Source organism: Trypanosoma brucei, chromosome 9 (assembly GCF_000210295.1).
Source record: "Trypanosoma brucei gambiense DAL972 chromosome 9, complete sequence".
Classification (NCBI taxonomy): domain Eukaryota; phylum Euglenozoa; class Kinetoplastea; order Trypanosomatida; family Trypanosomatidae; genus Trypanosoma; species Trypanosoma brucei.
Window position 1 is genome coordinate 852,314 of NC_026742.1, and position 13,218 is coordinate 865,531.

At 51.1% G+C, this 13,218-nt stretch overlaps 9 protein-coding genes across 9 annotated transcripts; all 9 read left to right on the top strand.

Moving 5' to 3' along the window:
- Positions 1–24: 24 nt before the first annotated feature.
- On the top strand, positions 25–429 carry TbgDal_IX3690 (conserved hypothetical protein, unlikely; the record flags this gene model as incomplete). Its single annotated transcript, XM_011778262.1, has 1 exon — positions 25–429. One exon carries the CDS (start codon positions 25–27, stop codon positions 427–429), a length of 405 nt encoding a protein of 134 aa, XP_011776564.1.
- A 72-nt stretch (positions 430–501) lies between these two features.
- On the top strand, positions 502–900 carry TbgDal_IX3700 (conserved hypothetical protein, unlikely; the record flags this gene model as incomplete). The annotated part of the gene is made up of 1 exon (XM_011778263.1): positions 502–900. One exon carries the CDS (start codon positions 502–504, stop codon positions 898–900), a length of 399 nt encoding a protein of 132 aa, XP_011776565.1.
- Positions 901–1,114: 214 nt separating this feature from the next.
- Positions 1,115–1,816, top strand: TbgDal_IX3710 (hypothetical protein, conserved; the record flags this gene model as incomplete). The annotated part of the gene is made up of 1 exon (XM_011778264.1): positions 1,115–1,816. The coding sequence occupies one exon, from the start codon at positions 1,115–1,117 to the stop codon at positions 1,814–1,816; it is 702 nt and encodes a 233-aa protein (XP_011776566.1).
- A 414-nt stretch (positions 1,817–2,230) lies between these two features.
- TbgDal_IX3720 (hypothetical protein, conserved) lies at positions 2,231–2,911 on the top strand (the record flags this gene model as incomplete). Its single annotated transcript, XM_011778265.1, has 1 exon — positions 2,231–2,911. One exon carries the CDS (start codon positions 2,231–2,233, stop codon positions 2,909–2,911), a length of 681 nt encoding a protein of 226 aa, XP_011776567.1.
- A 311-nt stretch (positions 2,912–3,222) lies between these two features.
- On the top strand, positions 3,223–8,178 carry TbgDal_IX3730 (hypothetical protein, conserved; the record flags this gene model as incomplete). Its single annotated transcript, XM_011778266.1, has 1 exon — positions 3,223–8,178. The coding sequence occupies one exon, from the start codon at positions 3,223–3,225 to the stop codon at positions 8,176–8,178; it is 4,956 nt and encodes a 1,651-aa protein (XP_011776568.1).
- A 273-nt stretch (positions 8,179–8,451) lies between these two features.
- On the top strand, positions 8,452–9,936 carry TbgDal_IX3740 (hypothetical protein, conserved; the record flags this gene model as incomplete). The annotated part of the gene is made up of 1 exon (XM_011778267.1): positions 8,452–9,936. One exon carries the CDS (start codon positions 8,452–8,454, stop codon positions 9,934–9,936), a length of 1,485 nt encoding a protein of 494 aa, XP_011776569.1.
- A 476-nt stretch (positions 9,937–10,412) lies between these two features.
- TbgDal_IX3750 (hypothetical protein, conserved) lies at positions 10,413–11,306 on the top strand (the record flags this gene model as incomplete). The annotated part of the gene is made up of 1 exon (XM_011778268.1): positions 10,413–11,306. One exon carries the CDS (start codon positions 10,413–10,415, stop codon positions 11,304–11,306), a length of 894 nt encoding a protein of 297 aa, XP_011776570.1.
- Positions 11,307–11,544: 238 nt separating this feature from the next.
- On the top strand, positions 11,545–12,459 carry TbgDal_IX3760 (exosome complex exonuclease RRP40, putative; the record flags this gene model as incomplete). Its single annotated transcript, XM_011778269.1, has 1 exon — positions 11,545–12,459. The coding sequence occupies one exon, from the start codon at positions 11,545–11,547 to the stop codon at positions 12,457–12,459; it is 915 nt and encodes a 304-aa protein (XP_011776571.1).
- A 350-nt stretch (positions 12,460–12,809) lies between these two features.
- Positions 12,810–13,190, top strand: TbgDal_IX3770 (hypothetical protein, conserved; the record flags this gene model as incomplete). The annotated part of the gene is made up of 1 exon (XM_011778270.1): positions 12,810–13,190. One exon carries the CDS (start codon positions 12,810–12,812, stop codon positions 13,188–13,190), a length of 381 nt encoding a protein of 126 aa, XP_011776572.1.
- Positions 13,191–13,218: the final 28 nt, after the last annotated feature.

Sequence of the window (13,218 nt, forward strand, 5' to 3'; positions counted from 1 at the left end):
CCCTTCAGTGATGGTGAACCAGGCATGCTTTTACTTACTTTTTTTTCAAGTTGCGTTAACAACGCATTTAAGTTGACGTCTGTGCGTCTATTAGTTGCTGTACATTTTTATCCCTTTCGGTTTTGGTCTTGCTGGTGGGTGTTGTTTGAGCAACTAAGTGGGAATGCACCTTGTCGGAATTTTGTTGTTATTTTATGTGCGAAACAGGCACCGCTCAATAGCTTTAATGTAAATATGGCTTCTTTCTCTTATTCTTTGTGCCCCCTGGCGGCGTGCCTATTCTTCTTTTGTTGTTCTGTTTTTCGGTATCCTTTCGACGCTTTTCACTTTATTGAGCAAGTCGCTTTCAGCGTCTGTTTCCATTTCCACTTCGAACGGCGTACTATTGTGTTTTACTTTTCCTTGGGTACTTGTTTTCTTGGCGTGTGATGTTACACCCTGCCATATCTTTTTTAACACACTCTTCATTATTCTACTTTTTTGCCCCCTTCCACTTCTTAAATGTTTGTTATTTATTTGCTATTATTATTATTATTATTTTTTTTTTGCACCTCTCATGTAAACTCGTGCGAAGTACGGGGTGGAAAGAACGGTCTACACTTCCCACCCTCTTATTGTCCGTCTTTAATCCAGACGTGGCATTTACCAATATCAACAATGACAATGGGCGTTATCACTGCTTACTTCAGTGGTCTAATTAATCTTGTTCGTTTAACTCCGTACTCGCTGTTGAGACAATGCAGAGTGTGTGCTACTTTTCTTTTATTTCCCTTGCGCCCCGTGCAAGTCGTTGAGACACATGGTTTCCCTGCTCTCACCGACGTTGGTGAAGGTGCACACACATCGCGGCGGTGGTACCCGCCGCAAAAACATGGCGCTTGGAAGCATATTTTTGAATAGGAGCGGATTACCGCTTGCTTTACTTCCTGCGCTCCGCTCCTGCATACGCTAACCATTATCATTAATATAACTGCACGACAAGGCGGTGTCTTCCCATCACCTGTCCTCTTCACGCATCTGTGTGCAGACTTCTGTCCTGAATAAACGCCATTGGTTTCCCTTTCCATTTTTTACGTTTAAATTAAAAGTTGTGTGGGCGGTGTTTAAGGCTACGATGGAACCTAAGAGCGTCGAGGAGTACAGCCAGCAGAACTACTGGATTGGGAGATATGAAGTGGAGGAGCAACACGACTGGTTTTTGTCGGTTCGACAACCAACCATAGCTGCCCTGTGTGATGAATTGCTGAAGGTGTTTCAGCAGCGTGAGAGGCTGCACTCCGCCGACGGTAACGTGGAGGGGGACCAACCAGCTCTACGTGTACTTCACTTAGGCACTGGTAATTCATCGCTCTGTATGGATCTGTACGAAGCCGTACGTGAGCGTCAACTTCCATTCGCACTGCATCAGGTAGCTATGGACTATGCGCCAAATGTTATTGAGAGGATGCAAAGCAAGTATTCACCTGATATTCTTCCCAACGCCCAGTGGATCGTTGGTGATGTACGCAAGCTGGAGGAATTCCGTGAGTATGGTCCATTCGATGCGGTGATTGAAAAGGGAACGATGGATGCCATTGAAGCGGACAAAAATAGACCGGAGATGAAAGGGGATGTTGAGGCTATGCTCCATGGTGTGGACACGCTTCTGAAGCACGCGAAAGGTTATGGCGCATTTTTGCAGGTTACGTGGGTGGCACCGCATCTCCGATTGCCATACACAAAAGGAGATGCGTTCGCGTGGGGTGACCAGGTGCGTTATAGCCTTCTTGGGGAAAGTGATATTTACAGGCTGTTTGTTTACACGGTCAGGGAATAACAACTCCGTGGGGGGCTTTTCCCTTTAAAGTTTACCCACTTTCCAAAACAATTAGCGAACGACCTCATGCATCCGTAACATAGGGACGGAGGCGATAATACTCACATGCGTATATACATTCTTTTTATTTTTCTGTTTGTTCCTTTTTTTTTGAAAAAAAAGGAACGCTCTCAACACTAACGCAGAACGCACCTTTGCCGTTTGCACCGCAAGAGAAGAGTCCTGTTTAGACCTCTATTCCCTAAAACGTTGTTTTATACTTTGTGCCACGAATTCCTTTTCGCTGTTGATGCTCTCGTCATTGTTGTGGGAGGGGGGGGTTTCGCACTATGGAGGGGTGGGGGGTGCTGCTTTGAGGGAAAGGTACGCCAATCTCTCTCGTTATTTCTCTGACAACAGTAAGGTCAATACAACATGGCACTCACGCTGATACCGCGCTGCCTACAGTTCTGCACCCGCCACGCTTTTCCAAGCCTCACGCGAGGTCCGGTAACACCAATGCTGTGGTACTCCACAGGAAAGAAGGAAGGCACGTCACGGGGGAGTGGAAAGGGCAAAACATCGAGTAAGAAAAAGCGTAAGAGTGAAGGGAACTCCAAAAAGGTGAGGAAAGAGCCTGACGCGGGCGAATCTACGGTTCCGTGCGTACCAACCACACCAGATGTGGTTTCTCAACCCACGGCTTCTCCTCAAATTGTTGATGAGAAAATCAAAGAGACTTGTTCTTCCACAAGCAGTTGGTGCCCTACGACACAAGATTATGAAGCACTTATAGTGGACATGCTTCTGTATCGACAAGAAACGGTGGAAGCAGTGGTGGATGCCTTGCGCAAGGAACGGTTATTGCTTGACGAGTCCATTAAGCGAATGGAAGAGCATATAGCTGACGTGTACCTGGTACGGGAGGAAATTCGAGAGATGCTTCAGGAGAGTGCCGCCGTTCAGAAGCAAATGCTCTCTGACGCCCTTCAGTTAATTGGCGAAAAGTGCAAAGACGTGGAATCTGCAGTTGACGGTGGATCCTCGGGAATAGTTCCAGCAGAGGTGACCGCAGATAACGCCGAAAACGATGATGACGGGGAAATAATATTTTGACGCAGTGTAAATTCTTGTCGGGACAAGGTCACCCTCTGCATTTGTCGATAGTGCACCTCTTTCCTCACCCCCTTCCACAGAGGGCGTGTGTGTATACTTGTGGGCATAGTGGTTAAATGCGAGTGTCGTCTAATTTGTACGACAGGGGGGTGAGGAGCGCATACCATAGAGTTTTCTTTTTCGTCTGTTGCGCCACGATGTATTGTTGTCGTTAGTACGTCCTTTTGTACGATGTTTCCACTTTAACCGTAGCACTACATCTCGCCTTTGCTTCTCTCCTCTGCTTCTTTTAAAGGCGGCGGCTGCAAGCCATGTCGCCGTCAGCGCGGGAGGTGGAGGAAGTTGTACTATCTGCTGTGAGGAGAGGGGAGTGGGCTCACGCCGCCAATCTACTAGCTGGAGCGGCGCAGCTGCGGTGCGTCCCTACCATTCGGACATATGCTGAGGTGATAGCCGCAAACTCATTGAATGGTACATGGGAGGACGCTGTGCGCGTTGTTGACCTTCTACAAAGCAGTCCACTTTCCAGCCGTGCTCTCCTGTGCACAGCCGCTGATGCGCTCCTCATGAAACCCAGTGTCTGTGCAACAGAGAAGCTTTTTTCAATTATCCTCGCGGCTCGTCGCCGCCGCGTGCAGATGGAAGTTCGCCACCAGGTTCAATGTAGTCGTCTGCTTGTGGAGGCAGGAGACTGGCAGCGTGCACTTACGTTAGGGGCGTATGGGCGACCCGTCAGACAAATCCCTGCATTAGCGTCCCCAATGATGCTTGCTGCAGCCACTGGCCGGCGGTGGATGGAAGGATCGAGGATCATGGCTGACTTACTTATCTCGGGAACCGTCCCAGGCGCAGATGTTGCAAAAAATTACATCCGCTGCTTCACACCCACAGGACCATGGTGGCGCGCACTTGCAGTAGTGTCGGTATTAGTCTGTAGTAGTGACGCTGGTGTAACTGCCGCAGCGCGCGGTCTTCTCAGGGAAGTAAGGAGCGGAGTGGGCGAAGCGGAACTCGCTGCGAAAAAGGCGAGGTATCAGACAGTTTTACGCCTTGTTGAGCGTCGTGGACCGTTGAATGACGTCTCCGTGGAGGAAGCATCTTATGTATTGAACGCGTTGGGTGAAGAGCGGTGGGAAGAAGCCCTTGGTATCATTCGTGCGTTCCCGTCGTTGTTAAGTTTTACACCCCGACCACGTGCCGTCCTGTTGCCCACGGCTGTACATAAAACCCAGGCGGGTTGCTACAAGCACTGGGAGTTCGTATGGAAGGTGCTTTCTTCAGGTTTTAGTGGTAACTCTGCAGAGCACGTCTTCGGCGCGGCCACCTGCTTTGCGTCGTATGTGTCGTCTGCTTGCAGGGCGGGTGAGGAGCAGTCGGAGTGTATGCGAGAAGTGGAACTCATGGGGAACAGTATGAGTTCTTCAATAGTGGACTACCGTGCCCTTGGGGGTGGACTTCCAGAGTACGATGTCCTTAACTCCTTCGTACGCGCTTCCTGTGCATGCGGATGGTGGAAGGATGCTCTTCTGCTTTCCGAACGCCGGGCTGTTGTGCTCCGGGAACTTCTAGAGGTCGGGCCATGGCAGGCAGCACTCGCAGTATACGAAGGGATGCCACCAAGCGCCCGGGAGCGTATGGGACCTAAGCTTGAATACCTGTTCATCTCCAGAGGGCTCTGGGTGCCCGCACTACAGTACGCACAGCAACGTCTCCCGCGGGATACGCTACCGCTCCGCAATCTTTCTATACCTCTCTGTGCAGCCCTTGGTCAGTGGGGCCGAACGCTGCATCTGTTGGATCGCTACGTTAGCTTGCCCACCGACACGGAGAAAATATTGAGGAAGAAATGTATCACGAAGGATGCTGAGGATTCGGTGCGTGCCGCCTGTGAAGCCGGTGACTGGGTGAGGGCACTCCGGGCCTGGTCACGGGTTTATTCAGTACCTCGCAGGCAAAGACAACCCGTCTTAGATGAAAGTAGGAGACGTTTTGAAATGGTGCCTGAGGTTGTGAAACAGCTTGCGAAGCTGTTACTTGCTGCTAAGCGCTATGACGATTGCTGCGGTGTGGTTTCTTCCCACACACCAACACCGTCCGATCCTGTTGTTCTTCGTTGTCTGCAGCTCTTTAACGGGGTCCGCTCATCACCGCTAACGTACGGCAGGCTTTTGCAGGAATATAGGGAAGCTCACAAGCATCACCGTGTGTTGGTGGAATGCTATGCCGTTCTTGCACTTTGCGTGAGTGGAAACTTTTGTGGTGCCTTCTCAGTAGTTCAGCAGCTAACGGCGCAGAATTTCGGTAGACTTGAGAAGGATGTTACTGTCTTCAACGTCCTTGAAGAGGTACCTCACTTGAAAGCGTATCTGCCACTCATCCTCTGCGCTGTGGCCACTCCCGCCAGGGCGGTGGAGCTGGAAGCAGTCATGGTTTCTCTTACTTGGTGTATTAAATTACCCAACGACACTGACCTATTTAACCGGCCGCTTTCGGCCCTGTGGGGAAGCGGGGCGGCTGAGCCCCGCGCTTGCGCATTTCGTGTGGCTGTGTTTGTCCTGCAGCACTCATTGGACCATGACCTTCCTTCCTCATGGGTTGTCATGGATGTTGTGGCAAGGAGTTTGGAAGATTCATCCAGACGTTCTGTGATTCACATGTTGTGTGAATCAGCGGTGCGCCGCCTTGCCTTTGATGCTGAGCAAAATGGCACCGAAAGCGGACAACACGGAGTGCGACAAGGAAAGGGCCAGGAAGAAGTTAATGTTGTGTTTCGAAGTTGTGCAACAGCGTTTGCTCGAAAGGGGCTATGGGAACACGCTCTCGCTTCAATACAGCACTGCGAGACTGTCGATGCGGGAACCCTACTCAGTATTATCGTTTTCACAAAAGAGTTGCGGGAGCGGCGTTTGGCAACGGCCCAGCGCATTGTTCTGGAGTTGGAAACAAGGAGGCGCAGTGACGGTGATGAACCTGAATACCCACCCGGCACGTGCGTGTCTAAGGGCCGCGTTGAGAGTGCACTGGTGGCGCTGACGGAGCTGCGGGCATGGCGAGCAGCCCTCGTCTTATTTAACTCTGAGGAAGCACAACTCTGTCTGCTGAGCAGTGGGGTTCGTAAAACTTCAAGCACTGTGGTGGGGTTACTTGTTTCTTGTGTCGCCGTTTCTGGTCCATGGGAGTTATCGTTGCGCCTGCTCGAAGCTGTGCATTGTAATATCTTGCCAAGCTGCCCGCTAGTCGAGAAAGGTCTCACGGATGTTCTCGGGGCGGTGCACAGTGGTAGTGGTGCTGCCATGTGCAGCCAAGTACTTCTGTTCATGGTGGAAAGAATGGGCGTCGTACCGACATCAAGGCAGTATGGTCTGTTGTTGCGTTCATGCCTTGAAGTCCGCTTGACAGTGGCGGAGCGGGAGCTGTGCGCCCGTACTTTGAAGCGCCTCAGTCGTTGTCTTAATGAAAGGCAGGTCGTTGACCTTGTAGGGGCAATTAGCACATGTCGGCTCCCGTCAAATCCGTGGAACGAGGAAGGTCATCCCGGCGCTTTGTATTCTTTCCCAACAGGGTCTCTATCAAAAAAAAGAGTGCAGCAGCTGGCGCCCGCGTTGGGTTGGATGAGAGAGGACAGACCTTTTCTGAATGACGGAGAGTTAAGTCAGCTATGTGAAATAGCTCCACTGGTTACTATTCTCAATGCACAGGATATGGAGAGGCTTTCACAGCAGTTCTTGGGTGGGCGCTTTGCTTCCTTTGAGCTTATGCTCGTGCTTCAACACTACCGGCAGGAGTTAATGGAGATGTTTGAACAGAATGGCGACGATAGTGTGAATGTATCGTTGCTTGAGCACTGTAGGGGATCTAAGCTGTTGCATATTATGCTCGTACCTTACGAGCAGTTGTCACACAATATGATTTGCAACGGTAATGAATCCAGTGCAATGTCCTTCCTGCAGGAAGTTCGGTGGGGAGTGTTCCGTGGCTTTGCATCGGTACGGACCGTTGCTGCGGTATGGGAGGCGTGCCGCTCATTAGTGTCGGACCTTGCTGCGGGTCGGTGGACCCGGTTGTGCGAGTGTGAATTGCTGACAGAAGTGAGGCGGCGCCGCGGACGACCGCCAGTGTCTCTGATCACACGGCCAGGCGCCACCCGCAGCGAAATAGCAAAGTACTGGGCAACATACGGCCGCATCGTGTGGCCGGAGTTGTACTTTAGTGGGCCTGAATTATGCCAACTTGCCGTGTATGTTCCTCTACTGGAGCCATTACTTCGTAGAGATCAAGAGCTGCGCGAACTCGTTTTTGGTATCCACGCATCACACTTTGCTTTCCACTCTATACCAAGTGGGGAACTGTTGTTCAGGCGACCGCGGTCACCCGAAGCAATCCGTGCGGTGATTCATCTGGTATTTGGTAAGCTAAAACGTCTTCACTCTGAACTGGACGCCGATAAACGAGGTGCACGTCGTTACTATCGTCACACACCCGATATGGTGCTGTGGCAGCGCACGGAGCGTGCCATACAAAAGCGGCAGGAGAGCGCAGACCAGTCAGCGATGGGCGGCACGGTAGAAGAGCAAACGCCGAGGTCGTCGCTCGCATTGCGCATTTTGTACCACTATCGACGTTCTACCAAAGTTACTCTTAAAGTAACCGCACTTGCTGCCTTATTCTCAGCATGTGCCGCGGACGTGGAGGGCGGTAACGTTCAAATTTCTTGTGAGTCTCGAAAGCAAGGGAAACGGCTGGGAGAAATTTCGTGGTGGATGCTATCGATTTATTGTGCGCGGTTTGTTGAACCGAACCTAACTTTAACTATGTGGCGCGATGCGATGAAGTTGGCAGTCCTGCCGTCCGTATCCAATCCACCGAAGACTCTGCTCACTAGCACATATGGGTTGGAGGACATAAATGATATATCCCTGAGGGCCACAATGCAAGTACTGATGTGCCAAGTAAATGATGCCAGTGGAAACGGGCGGGTGCCCTTCTCCACTTCGCTCCTTCTGGTTGATCAACTGAAGGAGTCACTATCTGCTCCACATCACTTTCCATCGTACTGTGTTTCTTCGGATGTTTACCGTTGTTATCGTCCCTTGGAGTGTGCGAGTAAGGGTGAGAGCGATGCTCTTACCGTGTGGTCATTGTTGCAGACCCATCGCTGCCTGGAGAAAATGGAACCGCTCCATGCGAACTTAGTTCGGCGGATGCTGTTGGGTGGGAAGGGTTTTGGGGAGACAGGGACTTGTAGTCGCTGCAGGAAGTGTATTTAACGCGTGCTGTGAGGCTTTATGACGCACTCTTTACAGAAGGGAATACCCTCCGTTGTTTCTTGCACTTTGCTTCGGTGTTATTTCTTTTGTAATTGCTTCATGTTTCCTTACCACCTGTGCCGTAATACTACAACGCAACTTTATCGATGTCTTTTTTTTTTTTAAACTCTTGGATGCAAACACGTGCACATAGACAAACATTCATTATTATCAGTGGGTTCGTGGTTGCTAAACATCGATATTGCAGTGAGGAAAGCGGCTTTTAAGCTTCCGATGCACCGTACCAGTTTACGCCTAACCATTGTACTTTTCTGCACACTGCTCAACTTTCCAGGCCTTGCGGTGGCGTGGTTCTATTCGCCTCTCTCCGCTGCTAAGCAGCAAGCAGACAACAAAGCACCGCTACCGACGGCTGGCGACCATCGTCAGCAGCAGCGACGACGAGCTTCAGTTCACATGGAGTTTCTTAGGGAGAAGAGAGCTGGGGGTGTTGGGAGTGGCCAGCTGACGCAGTTGTGGGCGGAGGCTGAGGCGAAGGGGAGTGTTTCCTCCTGCTGGAAAAAGGCTCTAGATGAACTGAAAAGTGGATGCAGATCGCTGCGCACGGACGATGGAGCGAGGAGCTGGTTGGCGCTAACCATGGCGACATGTGATGATGAAACCGATGGACGGCGGCGTAGCTGGCCCCGCTGTGAAAGCAGAGACAAAATCCAGGACTGTATATACGGTTTGGATGATACACACTATTTAGTTTATGTGCAGTACAAGCTTCATACCGACGTTCTTTGCCTCTATATCCAAGAGGAGTCATTTCAAGAGCGTACTGAGGCTGCGGTGCACGCACTGCACACCAGCTCGATGACAGCAGCAGAGACTCTTGGTGACCTGCATCACTCTAACAAGGAATTGCTGTCATCCATGGGTGACGCCACTGAGCAGCAAAGATTGAATGTTGCGGAGACGAAGCGGCTTCACCATCAACTGCAGGACATCCAGAAAGGTCAAACAACTGCCTTTGAATCGCTGAAAAGTTCGGCTCAACGCATAACAAGAACAGTGGAGGATGCATCGTTGCACCTTCAACAACTGCACGCAGCAATTGATGAAGGCGCTGCACGCTCGGTTGCGGCACTAAGGAATGTCGCTCAGGAGGCGGAGGCATTCCAGAGTCGGACGGAGCTTCATGTTACCGGCATGCTCCGCGGATTGGAGCGCCTCGAGGTTTTCGTGCAGTTGCTTTTGGATGGGACGGTAGGCATAAGTGAGATACTGCGGGGCGTAGCACTTATGACTATGGTATTGTTGCTCACAATGCCAGCGAGGACTAGTGAAGCACGGCTCCCTTGCCTTTCTCTAGCTGCGGCAGCATACGCAGTGCGTCCGTTACTTTCAACTTCGCTTCGCAGCACCGTCACCGCGAGGTCATTCCTTGCGGCACTCTCTTTCGCAGAGATCTCTGTACTGGCATACTATGCGTTGATGTACCGCACACCGGAGGAGGCTCTTCGGAGGTTGTTCCGGAGGGAAGTAAAAGGCGCGCTGGACGAGATGTGGGTACTTCAGCTGGAAGAAATACACACAACTGTTGACACAGCTTTTAGTACTGCATTTGCCCTGATTGCAGATAGTGAAGGTCGGCACGGATGTTTGAAGGGCACTGTGACCCCACGAAATGTTGACACAGAGGAGATCGATCCGACGGATACCCGAAAGGTAGTGCGGAAAATAACAAGCCGAAGCCGATCTCGGCGTGTCTAAATGGAAGCAGCGTGCCGGTGCCGCCGCGGCACCAAAGCTTACTTAACTCAATGATGAGAGTACTTCCGTTTCTTTCGTCTATTTTTTCGTTACCCTTGTTTTTATCAGCATCGTCAAATTCAATGTTTTTCTACTTTCCTTCATTCATTTTCTCGTTTCTTAGTTTGTTTATTGACTGGTCCGTTATATTTTATGGCATTGTGGCTTGCAATGTGTTTGTTGCCCTCAGGGAAGATGAGGTTTACTGCAGACGTGAGGAGCACTCTCACAGCAAAGCTCAACTACTTGACTCATTTCCCTCCTTTGACACATCCATTGCTTCATTTCCTTGAAAGGAAGGGAAATGTGTTATTTGGTGATGTCCTCCCTCCCACTGATGCTGCGGGTGGTGTGTAAATATTCTTGTGCCTCTCCTGCGTTCGTTTATTAAATCTTATCTTCTTCCCTTCCTCTGTCGTGTTTTATATCAAAAGGTGATGATACTCCCTTCTGCCCCTCCTGATTCGTCGTCTGCAAGTAATGAACTGATGGGGTGGGCGTACGTTACGAATCAGTTGCTGTTAGACAACGCGCGGCGTGTGGTCACGGAGGTCGAAGAGCCCTCACGACGTGCCGACCTTGCGGCGGAGTGGGCAGCGGGTTTGGCAGAGCTTCTACACGTGCGTAGCACCTGCGTTTCCTCCATGTTGTGCCGATTAGTGACGGGGAACAGCAGAGAGGGTACAGAGTATGGAGTAGGGGAAACGATGGGCCTGTGTGCAGAGAATGACCACCGCGAGGCTGCCGAACTAAACCGCCTTGAGGCTGCCCGGCGTGAACTTCATCAGTTGCGTGCAGAGCGAGAGGCAGAAGAGCAGTGCCTACGGAGGATGCGCCAATGTGTGAAGCAAGCATCTAATACTTTCGAAGAGCAGTTTGGCGTCCAGGTTTTCGCACCGAACATGGAGGACGACACATCTGTGAAGGTAGCGGAATTACAAGATAGTCTTGCTGCGTACGTGGAGGCTACACAGAAGAAGCAAGTGCAGCTCCAAGAAGAAGTAGCGGCGCTTCGAGTGTTGTTGAAAAGCTGTGAACAGGAAGGGGGCCAACGGCACGCGTTGCGGGTAGGAGGAACGCCACTTTCATTCCCTTCGCGTAGTAATGGGACGCAGTATTCTGGCGTATTCGTGGGTGAGACGCCGTATGGTTTAGCACACACTGCAATGGGGGGCTCCCGGCCACAGCAACAGTTGTTACAGAGGAACGCCGACGGTGCAGCTTTTTCTCCTTTTCAGGGGGATCTCTCAACCTCAGGGTTGGCTAATGCAGTCCGGGCTTGGAAAGAGAGACAACAGCGACTGAAGGAGGAGTTGCGCAACCTGCAGTGAGGGAATGACGGCTAGTTCATCATTATTCCAGTTTTCCCAATCCATGACTTTCCTTTTCGAAAGTACAGGCACCCCATTCCAGAAAAAGAAACACTAATGCTTGGTGCGTGTGAGTGGAAACTTTCCTGTTTTAACATTTGCATGTATTGCGCCGTGAAACATCCCTTTGCCCTTTGTTTTTCATTATTTTCAATCAGTTAATCATTGGGACCTGCATCAAGTCATAGTTGGGTCACATATGAGTGAAACAAACCCAGTAGTGAGAGGTGCCGTTGGTGTACATGAACTTGCACCACTCTGTTCTCACGTTTGTTTGCCAGGGGAATCGGTGCTACTGCTGGAACCCACGGCTGTCGTGACCCTTGGTAGTGGTCTTCATCCACTCCAACAAGATGGCAGTGATGACCGTAAGGAGAGTTTTGAAACCTCAGGTGAAGAAGGAAGCACTGTTGTGGTTTCCGAGTTTTGTGGACCTGTGTTGCGCACCGCGGGGCCAAATCACACACAGCTATACAAACTCAATGGACCGGCGGCACGTCGCTACATGTACGCAGCCAGGGACCCCGTAGTGGCAATTGTAATGAAGAAGAACGCGAGTTATTACTCGTGCTATACTGGTGCTGCATCGTTGGCTGTGCTTGACGCTCTTGGCTTTGATGGTGCCACGAAAACAAACAAACCTCGATTACAAGAGGGTGACGTTGTTTATGCCTTTGTGAAAGGGAACGCTGATGCCTCATCCCTTGATACAAAGTTTGATGATGGTCGTGTGGTGGTTTCCTCCAGTGACGAGGTGGAACTAAGTTGCATGGCTGCTGAGGTCGGTTTAGTGGCGCGGGACTGGACCTCAGCAGAGGCAGTCTTTGGCCCGCTTGTGGGTGGCACAGTTGTTCGTGTCGCGTTACCTTATGCGCGCAGTCTTATCGACGGCCCTGCTTCGCGGTTGCTTGCACTGTTGGGAGATCGCGTGCCGTACGATGTGTGTGTTGGAGTCAACGGTCTCGTCTGGGTGCGAGGGCATCCCAGTGCTGCTGACCCCACGGCAGCCGCCCGCCGTACTGTTGCTGTGGCGGCGTGTGTAGTTGAGGCGCAGGATGCCGCGACACTGGAGGAGATGGAAGCCCACGTACGCGGTTATTTTCCCAAGGAGTAAATATAAGTTAAGGATGTTAGCGACGGTGCGCTTGCCGCTGTAAGTTTCTTTATTCCTTCTTTCCCTTTCTTCAAGGAGCTCGCGGAGTTTAATTGCTGTGCTTATACACTCCTCGTATTTTCTATCCCTCCATTTTTTCTACAACCTTTTGTTTGAAAAAGCACTGTCTGTGTAATTTATTATACACATAAAAGCCCAGGGTGCGGGTGAGATAACAAGGCTAAGGGGAAAAAAGAATAAAAGAAGAAGCGAAGTGGAGTAAACCCTCTGTCTACGCAGTGTGAAAGGTTTCACAACACTAGTATCATCGTCGCTTTTATTATTAATACTATCACAGGTGAAGCTCACCGATGCCGGATTACACGCAGTTCATCAAGTACTTTAACGAGTACCCGAACATCCCACCAAGTGAGACCTCTGCGTATAGTCGACTAGCCGACACTACGTGGCGTCTGCTCACAGCTACTGACAAGGAAAGTACGGGCACGAAGGCATCATCTCGTTCCGACGCCAACATCACCACGGGACCAACATGCCCGCCCATTGTTGTTGGGCGCTTACTTGTTTCCACGGAGGACCGCTGGCGTATACAGGCACACATGCGACGTGAGGAGGCGAAAGCTGGAGCCGGTAGGAAAGAATACAATAAAAAGGTGACACGGGCTGCTAAGCCAACGAAGGGTCCGGCACCCGGCGAAGGTTTCCCTCCGGGGCGCGGTCGGCCCGTGTGAGGGAGAGCATTACTCGAGAAGCTGCTAG